Source organism: Diuraphis noxia, unplaced genomic scaffold (genome assembly GCF_037042655.1).
Source record: "Diuraphis noxia isolate RWA-SAM2 unplaced genomic scaffold, SU_Dnox_SAM2 contig0004, whole genome shotgun sequence".
NCBI classification, from domain to species: domain Eukaryota; kingdom Metazoa; phylum Arthropoda; class Insecta; order Hemiptera; family Aphididae; genus Diuraphis; species Diuraphis noxia.
In genome coordinates, this window is record NW_028301714.1 from 23,855,522 (window position 1) to 23,867,997 (window position 12,476).

General features: G+C 27.8%; 1 protein-coding gene and 1 long non-coding RNA gene across 2 annotated transcripts; one reads left to right on the forward strand and one right to left on the reverse strand.

The window, feature by feature from the left end:
• Window positions 1-730: 730 nt before the first annotated feature.
• Window positions 731-1,964, reverse strand: LOC149055873 (uncharacterized). The gene is made up of 2 exons (XR_016191314.1): window positions 1,374-1,964; window positions 731-1,303 (listed from the first exon to the last, which is right to left on the reverse strand). It is a non-coding gene; the product is annotated as an uncharacterized LOC149055873 (long non-coding RNA).
• Window positions 1,965-2,239: 275 nt separating this feature from the next.
• Window positions 2,240-6,486, forward strand: RpL17 (ribosomal protein L17). Its single transcript, XM_015509860.2, has 5 exons — window positions 2,240-2,389; window positions 2,536-2,624; window positions 2,705-2,839; window positions 2,907-3,102; window positions 6,296-6,486. The coding sequence occupies exons 2-5, from the start codon at window positions 2,544-2,546 to the stop codon at window positions 6,439-6,441; spliced, it is 558 nt and encodes a 185-aa protein (XP_015365346.1). The 5' UTR covers window positions 2,240-2,389; window positions 2,536-2,543; the 3' UTR covers window positions 6,442-6,486.
• The last annotated feature ends 5,990 nt before the right edge of the window (window positions 6,487-12,476 follow it).

The window sequence follows — 12,476 nt, forward strand, 5'->3', positions numbered from 1 at the left end:
TTAATTCAATTGAAATGTAAAGTTAAAGATAAAATGCCAAAATGGAGCTATTTTTTGGTTACAGTATGAACTACTGATGTGGAACCTTATCAACATTCTAACTTAAGACACTCATAAAAAATTAATGTGGATTTACACGCAACTTTTATTTTTAAATTTCCACTAATAAGAACTTATGAGGAATTTTGTATCACATTTTCTAGTTTTTTATCCATATAAAAAAAAAATAATAATAATTGAAAATATAGCTATTTTTTTAGTTAGTTACACCAAAAAAATAAAATCAATTATTTAAAAACTGACTTTTTTTGGGGGGGTTTTCTTAAGAATTGAAAACTACTTGGCATTTTTTATTTTGACCTCCTGGATGCACCAACTAAGGTTGCTATTGGTTATAAAGAATCATATATTTATTATGATTGAATATAATTTTAGAATTGTATTTTATATTAATTAAAAATCATTTAACTTAGTAACAATTGTATCTTAAGAGGATATTATACCTGCACGGGTTGTCTCCATTATTCAAGTCATAATAACATGACAAATTGTATGCTTAGCAGATCTCGTTTGGTTCGGGTATTTTAAAAATAAGTGAATTGACCTCTTATAAAATTTAAAGGTAAGAAAATTATTTAGACGACCTTGTGTGATTTGTATTATATTTTAATTTTTAAGTGATTTATAGGTAACCTATTTCAAAATAGTAAATTGTTTGTACATATTAAAATTCTTGCTGACACTTCAAAATATTTATTTTTTTATTTTTATATGAAATTTACAATCTGTATTTAATAGCAGAATAAGTAAGTATGAAACAAGAATAGACGTAATATAAGGTATTAAATATATAAATATTAAATAGTAAATAAACGCTTTAAAATTAAGATAAAATAAAAAGCCAAATATGGCTACAACAATCTATTTGCGGCTGAAAGATAAGTTACTACCTGACAATTGTGGGTATAATATACCCGATATTCGCCCACTCCACTTCCACATACAATGTTGCCGTTGTAATTCATTAAATGGATTATTTATAATATCTTGATAGATTCTTTGAATAAGCAGATTGGTAGATGCTTAGAAGTACCACAGAATATATGAAATCAGAATGGGACACCTCAGCATCCCGAAAAACCACTGAATATAAGTTTATGTTTAAATATTCAATAGTAATTTCTAATTAGGTAGTATTCAGTTCATGATTATGGCTGACTAATATTAATTATCATTGATTTTGAATAATTCGTTTTTTTATACGCTCTAAAATTGTTTTACGGAAACGCCAAACTTATATTTCCTGAAACCAGTTTTCTACTGAAGTCTAATATAAAGTTACCTACTAAAAATTAAACATTTACGATTATTACTTTTTAGTATGTGATAGGTTGAACAATGCATTTGCATGCACAGTTAGAAGTAGGTCATCATGAGGTGCAATTAAGATAAAATGGTCCTTCATTTTCGATAATATCATTAAGAGTAACGTAAAAACTAAAAATTAAAAATATAAAAATAGTTAAAATTGGTAAATAATATGTACAATGGGTAGTACATTGGTAAAATAAATATGAGTCGTATTGTATGATATAACATAGTTTGACGACGTAAAGTATAGTTTTAATGCATTTTAATTAAAATTATTTTGGGTGCAAATAGATTTAGAAAAAAATATGTGACTGGGCGCAAAACAAATGGTTTATTAAATCGTGCTTCGTGCATCAGCTGAAAGCTGAACTATAGAGTACTATTATATTACTCAATGACTAGTGTTGATCGGAGGTAAGATATCCTAATCCTAAACCTCGATGATTCCCACAGTCCACACTTCCACAGTAAGTTCCAGTCAAGATGTAGAGAAGATTTCTCTACATCGTGGTTCCAGCCTTCCAGGTGCCGCTCCACAGAGGCACAGTCGCACAGACGTACACTCAACACGTCAACACTGCACAGTGCACACTGCACAGTGACTAAGTGAGTGACAAATGACAATATATGAAATATTGAAATTGCTTATCTACAATCTACATCGTGTATACACTATACAATATTATATACATCCACTTTTTATTATATTCTGTATACAAGGTGGATATATTATATTCACCATAGACATATTAATAATATTAATATGAATAAAATTATTTTTTATTAATACATTGTCAATGACATCCACTTTGCTTATATGCCATAAATTCCAAACAATCAGTCCCAATTCCCTATGGTAAATTGTTTACGGGAATTACGTGTAGATTTAATGGTCACACTGCTAACTAACCTTAAATTTGTAACTGTTCGTAGTTCGTATCGTCGTCAAACCTAAATAGGGTAGATATTTTGTTTTCCACTTATGTGTTAGTTCTTTTTCAACTCCTGTCTTTTTTAGGTAAGTTCGCGGATCTTTATCCGATTCAATCCATTAATTTATTTTGAAAATTCTTTCTAAAATTTTCTAATTCAATTCGTGTTTATTCGCTAAATGTATATTCGTTATAATTTCCAACATTAATTAATTTTTTTTTTCTTTGACAGGCCCAACCATGGGTCGATACGCTAAGGAACCGAAAAACCCAACCAAGTCCTGTAAGGCAAGGGGCTCCAATTTAAGAGTTCATTTCAAGGTATTAGAATTCAAAAATCAATGCATTTGTTTAGCGTCCATACTCGGTAAGTTGATTTAATTAATTGTTTTTGGTTACAGAACACGAGAGAGACAGCTAAGACTATCAAGAAGATGCCTCTCCGTCGTGCCGTACAATACTTGAAGAATGTTAAGGACAAGAAGGAATGTGTACCTTTCAGGAGGTTCAATGGTGGTGTTGGTCGCTGTGCTCAAGTATGATTACACGAACTTGTTTTTTTTTTAATGGTTTGACATAAATTTTAATCCATTAATTTTGCAGGCCAAACAGTGGGGTATGACTCAGGGTCGCTGGCCAGAGAAGTCTGCTGAGTTCTTGTTACAGCTTCTGAGAAATGCTGAATCTAATGCAGACATTAAAGGTTTGGATGTAGATCGTCTGTTTGTTGAACACATTCAAATAAACCGTGCTCCTTGTCTGAGGAGACGTACTTACAGAGCCCATGGCCGAATCAACCGTAAGTTCAATTAATTTTTCGTGATAATCAATCTAATATTAGACAAAGTTGAATCGTTCTGAATGGTGTATATTATTAAATATACAATACATTGTTGAAAAGAGAAAAATCACCATTTTGTGTACTATTTTAGACATTTATAACTAACATTCCACTTCTGGGTTATATGTCCTACTGTCGCTGAAGAAAGCATTTTAAAATGCTTTGAAAAAGATGGTTTGTGACATAGAATTTTATTTTAAAAGTTAAGGATTCTAAATATATTATAATTTATAATAGTTAATATGTTATTGCTGCCACCTCATTAACTCATTCTTATATGTTAATTATATATTTTATATATATTATTATTTTTTATATATATAATTAACAACCCTCGGCAATTGCCAATTTAGCTAGGTACTGTAAATTGTTGGGTGGAAGTATTAACACACTTCCACATTTAATATATTTTTCACACTAATTTTTGTATAATAGTAGAGTAAGTACATTTTATGTCTGCCAGGCTACCTGACCAGTGGGTTCTGCTTAATGTGATCACTTTGGTGGAGGTCATTTTGATTCTATTAACCCCAAGATTCAATATAACATTGATATTTCTTGGATATTTTTCTTGAAGAACTTTATTAAATATACACTTACGTTTTGGCATCTTGAATATATTTATACGTTTAAAAAAACCACACAATATATTATGATAAACTTATAAGCAAGAGCATCCAAAACAGTTGATGGTTACTGTAATACTAGTAATACCGATGTCCTAATATTGTAACACTAAAATTAACCCGTTGGAAATATTTTGGTAATTTTATTTTACTGCTAATATCACAGCGCCTATATAATATATTTAATTAATTCATGTTAATACGTCATGACAATAGTTATTTTTATATTTTATTATGGTCTTGTTATCTTATCTAATTGCCATTCACTGTCAATATCGTCAAACAACGATACACACATAGGTACGCCCACATAAAAAATAAGATATAATAAAAACAATATTTTGTCAACAAACATTTATTTTCATTATTTTTTTTTTTGAAAACGGGACATTTTAGGCCTCGAAGGTTCTCCAGTGGACAACGAGACGGGGATACAAAAAATGTGACTGTCCCGTTCAAAACGGGACGTATGGTCACATTACCTATTAATTAGTATAAAAATGATAAGATAGTTCATAAAAGTTCAATTATCCATTGCTTAGTGATTTTAATAAAAAGTCAATTTAACATGAGTAACATACGATTTGGTTTGGGATTTTCAATTTTGATTCAAATAAACGGTTGATTCTATTAACCAGTGATCACATTAAGTGGAACTCACTGTATTATTAATCAGATTTGCTCATTGTAATATATTTAAAACATTCACCAAACTGCTCAAGATGAAGTTCTATTTCAATTTTCTAATTTTTAATAAACCAAATATTCAGTATTAAATTCCCTGCAAAGATTTGTACAGATAAAATATTTCTATTGTATACATTATGGATACTAGTCTAGTTGAATGATTTAAATGCATACACATGTATATTATGTAAATTATGTTTGTTGATGAATGAATTTTTGAATATTAGTCATTGAATGACATTTCTGTTTTGTATAATTTATAGCTTATGCATTTTAAAATATATCTATAGTTTATTAAGCAGTAGTATGATAATAGAGTTTTTATCAGAGCTGTGCCTAAACAGACTGATGAAGTGATGACTTGGGCACAGATTTTAAGGCAATATCATAAATAAAATAAGGCTTTTAAAAATTTAACTTAATATGTAAAAAAATCAAACTTAAAAGTACCTACAAAATAAGATCTCAATTGATTTAACTATTTTGTATTAAAAAAATAATATACATAGGCGGAGTAATATACTTTTCAAAACTTTAACTCTCCATATTATTTGCTTAATCTATTTTGCTTATGGTAAATCCCGTTAAAATTTTAAACATGACATTGATAAGTTGTCTTCACAATTTCTTATCTGTTGATATGTAACACTGTCAAAAGAAAAAAGCATTTGTAGGTAAAAAGGGCAATAGAGCAACAAAAAATTGTTATTCATTATTTTAAAAATTCAACAAAAACGCTCTCAAATCCAAACTCTACTGTTAAACAATATCGTTTTTCTCGATTCAGTGGCAAAGATGATTTATATATTTTTTTTATTATGTTATAATGAAATCAAATGGTGAAATAATCATAATATTGCTCTATTACTAAATATAGTGGTAAGGTTGTTTGCCTAATATTTTCAGGATATCTAGACTTAGTATTTTTATTTTGTTGTAAATTATGAACTAGTGATGGGTATAATCGAGTAATCGAATAATTTAGATTATGAGTAAAATAATCGAGTAATCGAATAATTTAATTATTATCTGGTAATTGATTTAGTATATTTTAAATCTGAAAAATTGTATACAATATACATATTTGTAATACATTTATAACGTTTCATTTCAAAAAAAATGTGATAGTTTTTTCATAATTAAGATTTTACAGTATTTTAGACCAGCAGATTAATTTAAAATTTAGATAATAACTATATTATTCAATAAAATAATGAAAATCTGTCTTTTAATAAAAGCATCTATTAATAATAAATTATTAATACATCATGGTTATTATTATTCATAAATTATAGTTAAGTTTTTAATTAATATTATATCAACAAATATATAAAGAAAAATTTAGTTAATAATTATTTACTAAAGTGTATTCATATCTTGAGTAATTTTTTGATTCCTCAATACGTAATAATAGTAAATTATTCTTATCATACGAATAAACGATTTTAATTTTGAGTGATTTTTCGAGAGATTCTCTCGATTACTAATCATTCGATTATGCCCATCACTATTATGAACATATTCAATTTAATAATATTTATAACATAAAAAAAAAGATCTGACTAGAATCATAGATAATATTTTGATCTATTAGTTTTGATAATTGGTCAATTCTTTCTTATATTAAAAACAACAGTAAAATAAAATGGATTTATTTGAGTATATAATTTGGTATAATATGTACCATTTACAATTTTATTGAAAAGCATTAGAAAGTGAATTTAACGAAAAAAAAATTTCGATATAAATTAGCTATTTAAAGTTTTTTTAAATTTTAGCAAACATGTTTTTTTTATTTCTTTATATTATTATTGACTAATTAAAAATTACCTTTTCAGCGTATATGAGCTCACCTTGTCATATTGAAGTAATTCTCGCTGAAAAGCAGAAGTTTGTTGCTAAAGTTCCCAAGGATGAGGCTGAGAAGAAGAAAGTATCCAAAAAGAAGTTAGCAAGACAAAAAGAAAAGCTGATGCATGAATAGTTTGGTTTAATGTATGACAAATATAAAACATAAAAAACATAAGAATCATTTTTATTTTTTAAATTTGTTTAAGACACATTCCTTGTGGAAATTATCTCTTAAGTTTCTTTATACTATAAATATTTTTAAAAATCTTAAAATGAGGCATTATTACCCACATCTCAAGTTGTTTGATAAGCGTTAAGCTGGTTACACACGGAGCGGTTTGGCCGCGCGAGGTCGCGGTTTTTATTCGCGGCGGATAACCTCTGACAATTAAACACGGGTTATTGAATTGGCAAAAACCGCCTGCGACTGCTCTTGTTTAATTTTCGAGCGGTCGACCGCTACCGCTCACTAAAATTAAACAATGCTTTAGAATTTGAAGATCATTTATTGAGTATAATCAAATTCAAAATATTAAATATAGTGGCAATTGAATTCAATTTATTTTTCTTAACTTTAGTAGCTAACACTTCTTTTTAAATTATTGAATTTGTATTTCTTATAGGTAAATGAAATAGTCAATAAACAAAAATAATCACTTAGAAAAATACATATTACAATTCAAAATATAATGTATATTGGTAAAAGTTTGACTATATTTTTAATGTCATTAATCTCAAAAGGAGTGTTGGTATCTAATAAATATTTTTAACTCATAGGAATCAGTGAGATTCAACTTAAAAAAGTGTAGGTATAAGCAACATATTTAAGGTGTGTCATATATTATAGTAGTTTGGTAGACAGTATATTTTATCTCAAGAGAGGATTATTACTTTTTGGGTCATTGTGTAATGTGTATGTGAGTGATGTGATTGGTACTGTTCAGGATCCATGAGATTCACTATTTATGCTACGCTGGTAAGTAGGTTAGAGATTTGCAGAGCTAGCATTATTTTCTATTGAGACAGTATAGGTAATTCTAACGATTTTGCAGTTAACTTACCACCTCATAAGTTGTCCTTTTTGGAAAGTTGGTTAGATGTAAAAATATAAGAAATCCTAAGATTTTTTTGTTTAAAAATTTTTTATATCAACAAATCAGTTTTGTTTTACATTACATGTCTGGTCTGCATTCAGCAGTAGAAACTATTAGTTGTAGGCTGTAGGATAGTCTGGTTTAAAACAAAATGTATCGATAATTATTTTACGGGTTTTAACTCAAAACTTGAACAATATGCCGGTAGGTAATAGACCAATAGCGGCAATAGCCAATAGATATTATACTTACACATTATTATTATTATTTATTTATTTTAATTTAAAAACAATTTAAGAGTATATATATAAGAAAATTAGTACAAAATTGATACTTAATACTTATTAAATATACGTTAAACATGAATAATTGTCTACATATTATATTTATAGTAATGTACTGTTTATTATGAATTATTATTAAAGGTTAGTTATTTTATTTAATTTACCGTTTATTATCAATTAGGTACTATTGTTGTTTTAGTATCTAGTCATTCTAGTATATAGCATTTAATATATTTTATATAGCTGAAATATATAAGCTAACTATTAAATTATGACAAATGTCAGCAATAATAATCATCAATTTTTAGGTGATTTATGCAATATTATAGTTTGTAAACAATAATGATGGAAAATTCTGAGGCCCCTAGATCAGTGGCGTATTTGGGGGGGGGGGGTGTCTTCCATGTCTTGAAACCCCCCGACATTTAAAAAAAAGTCCTAATATATTGGTCATTAGTGTTGTCACTTATTTTATAGTATACTATTTTTATCAAATGTAAAACTTCTTGTCAATTCCTAACATATTAATTTGTTAAAACTTAATTCAATGTCTTTTTACATTAGTTTTTACATTTAGTAAATAATAGTAAAAATTTTGTTTTTGAGGTTCAATAAATGTTGACACCCCCCGAGAAATCACCCAAAATACGCCACTGCCCTAAATAAATTCAAATTATCGAGACTCAGTGGTCTTGTTCCAGTAGAAGATTCCCTTTAATCCGGTGTTTGTTTTGTGTGCAATGATGTATCATCGAATTTAAATTCAACACTTAAATTATGGATACATAAATATGTTACGCCGATACTCAATGACGGAAGTACATTTGATGTCGCGACACCTACTGTAAAGCAGAGTGGTTACGTACTTTCTTTCAGATTCTATGTGACATAATTTGATTTTACACTTCCGTTTATTTTAGTGTGTGTGATGTGTCTGTCATCACTCATCACTCATCACTCTTAGGCTACTAAAAATGCTTCAATTTTTTACTTCAGCATATTGTTTCTAAAAAGTGAGAATCTAGTTGATACCTATATTGCCTACAATGGGGAGCCGAAAACTCGGTGAGTAAAAAATATTCAATAGTTTTTAAAAGCGTACCTATAGAGAAAAATAAGAAAAAAGCGGGAATTTTTACACAAAACATTTTTTTTTGTGAGTTGGCTATATAATATTATAGTTTATACCAACCATCTAGTGTATCTGAATAATATGATCAGAGTTGTAACTTGCTTTTAACTCATAAATGGTAGAGTATATTTGAATTTTAAATAATGATGTCTAAATATCAAATCCTAAAATTAATAACAAAAAATTTCGAAATTTCTATACTTATTATTTTGGATTCTAAGCTAAGCGATTAATATATTTTTTTTGGTTTTTAATTTTTTGGCTTTCTCCGTCTTTATAAGCAAGTGGGTATCGCTTGATATAATACATCAGATGCCATGTTCACGTCGTATCATAGGCATGCGTAGGCCTATTTTTTATGGTATGCAAAAGGCTGCCATTGGCGTGCTCTGAAAGTTATTTTAAGCATGTACAATTCTGATAATTTATATACCTACACGTACACAAATATTTTAAAGTCTTACAGTTTAATTTAAAACTATTGTCACAAATACCATGAAAAAATACAAGAATTATTTACTTTCGCAAATACTTGGTACCTACCAAGTTAATAACTAATAATTTATTGAATGTTTCAATTTGCTAATAGCACCCAGCCATATGTATGTTATACGTCGGACGGTGGTTAGTATAGCCACAGAATATATGAAATATATTTCATATATTCTGTGGTATAGCAATCACCTTATGATTTTATAGGTGAATCAAAGTAATCAAACGTTGTTAGTCTGATCTCTGATATAATTTCCCTTGTTTTTAATCATTTATTATCACAATAAATATTTTAATATACATACTAATTCTTCTTCTTGTGCAATTAAGGTTATTTCTGGTATCGATTTTCACCCCTCAAAAAGCTTCAGGGTATACAGCTGCAAACCCTGCATACCCGCTGAACACGCCTATGTGGCCACGCAAGTCAATCTAATGGATAAATTTGTTATTTATGTAGGTAATTATTATTGTATACGAAAAACAATTCTGAATAAAGGACGGCCTATCAGCCTCAATTGAAATATTTTCAAGATACAAAAAACTAATTAGGGAAAGTGGTTGTTCTCTGTTTAAATTTGAACTAAATATTAACTCTTTAAAAAAATAATAGGTTTGTATATATTTAAGAGTTTTAGGTTACACTTTGAAATACTTACGAGGAAGTCAGGAGAGAAAACCATGTTTTAAATTTTGTAATAATTTTAATATTTTGTAATTCAATAATTTTTAATTTCAAAAAATCAGTTTGAAGATTTGTGTTATTTTGATGACCTTTGATAAAATTTGAACTTACCAAGTTAACAATACAGGTAAAGTAAACGTCTTTTGTTTGAATTTATAAATAAAAGTCGTTAATAATATTTAAGTTAATTTATAGTTTTTGAATAAAAAATTGTATAAATATAATTCATACAAATAATATAAATCATTTAATGTAATACAGCAATAATTGAATACATACCTACCTAATCAATACCTCAATATGGCATATTATAATTTAATGTACCTCCATAACAATAAAATAAAATAATAATGATTCTGGGTAGGTAGGTATTATTTTACATTACATTGTTTTTGCATAAAATTAATCTGAACTTAAATATAATTGAATAATTAATATTTCATTATCAACTCGCGGGTATATTCTATGAAACATGATAATCAACTTATTTATGAGGGAATATTAATAATAACTTATTTTAGAGTCAGAAGTCAGGTATATACATTAAACATTTATACATCTGTATATCATTCTTCATAATATTTTCTATTTTGAAATTTTGAATATCAATTAAATTAGCATGTTTGTGATTTTGAATCACTGATTCATATTGTAAGTTTCTTGAATAACTATATACCTAGCTACATATTCAAATATTGAAATGTATTATATATTCGTCATGTATTGTGAGATGGTTCATTAATCAGAAATAATAACTATTAAATTAATCAAATTTTGTACTTAATCCGTTTGTGTTCTTCATTGCTGTCTAAAACTAAGTGTTAAAAAATCTATCCAACATAAAATATATAGATAAGAGGCTGACGAATTTAAGTTATTTAAAAAAATTAAAACAACAACATACAAACCAGGGGCGTATTTAGATTTTTTTTTTTTTGGGGGGGGGGGGGGGGGTGATATTTTATCCAACTGAAATTCCCAATTCAGCCTTTATGAGTTAGAAAATTTACATCTGATAGGAAATAAGCAGACTTCATAAACAATTCCTGGATTTCGGGGGAGGGGGCTGAAGCCTCCTGAAATACGCTCCTGATACAAATATTAAGACAACAAATAGAAATACATGCTTATTTTCCGACAGCTTATTGACATTATTTATTGTCGCGTAAATGTATACAAAATATTTTCGCGGGTGGTACCTATCGATGATGGTACATGTGCATATTGCGCATTGAACCACACTCATACTTATAATATATCGACTAACATAATGATCGCGGACGAAGACGATGAGATTAGAAATTTCTTAATGTTATACCTTATTGGCTAGGTAGCCCGCAGTGGGTGGGGGTGGGGAGGGCCACGCAATTTGTTTAAGATATGTATTTTATGAAAATAGTTAACTGGTTTTGAAAGAAGATGTTGTTTGATTTTTGCTGTAGATAAATTAGATGCTGAAAGCATAGCTTATAAATTATTATCAAGTTTGGAAAGGTGGGGATTAGATTTGAATAAGATAGGCAAGGATACGATGGTGCGAGTACTATGGCTGGTCATATAAGTGGTGTTCAAAAAAGAATAAAAGTTTTACATAAAAAAGTGGTCTTCGTCCATTATGCAAGTCATCGTCTAAATTTAGTTTTAAATGAATTAAATTCCATTCCAAGTATACGCAATATCATCACACCGATGAAAGAAACAATAATTTTTTTTTTTTAAATTCTTTACGCCAATCAGTTGCTCATAGTCTTCCTAAATTATGTGTCACCAGGTGGTCTGAATCATATAAAGTGCTCAGAAAATTTTGTGAAAATTTATTAATATATATATATTATATATTTTCAGTCCTGTATGATAAAATGTTACAATAATTTAAAAATATTATGTTTCTACTTTCTACAATGCTTTATTATGGACATAAATTTTTAACTTTTCAAGTTTAGTTAGTAAATAAAAACATATACGCGCTATACATTTGTACTTTGTCAATGGTTTTTGATGTTAGTTGTTATTATAAATTGTTAAATTGATATACCTAATGTTATTGAGGTTTAGATTTATTTAAAAAAAATCGTTTACCGTAATTGTGTTTCAATATTTCGCATTCAACAATTTTAAGATTTTTAAAATCAGATTGGTACTATTTTTTTATTTAGTTTGACGAATATATAATATATATATTGGTGTGTGTTATTAATATAAATAATAACATAAACGTATTATATAGGCATTTATTGTTAATAGTATAAATCGTAATGACGTACAATATATTTCTACTCGCTAATAACCGACGGACAGTCTCCACCGATCGTAATATGATACTTATGATTATTGTTAGTATAAACAGTATAGGTGTAATATCATATAATATAAATGCTGAATATGCTGAATATGCAACATATATATATATATATATATATATATATATATATATATGATATTTAAACGATAGGTATTGTAATTTTCTATCTCACGATTTAT

Coding starts and splice junctions, on each gene's coding strand:
- RpL17 (XM_015509860.2), top strand. CDS start 2,544: ATGGGTCGATACGCTAAGGAACCGAAAAACCCAACCAAGTCCTGTAAG. Junction 2,625..2,704: donor ATTTAAGAGTTCATTTCAAG/GTATTAGAATTC, acceptor TTTTGGTTACAG/AACACGAGAGAGACAGCTAA. Junction 3,103..6,295: donor AGCCCATGGCCGAATCAACC/GTAAGTTCAATT, acceptor TTACCTTTTCAG/CGTATATGAGCTCACCTTGT.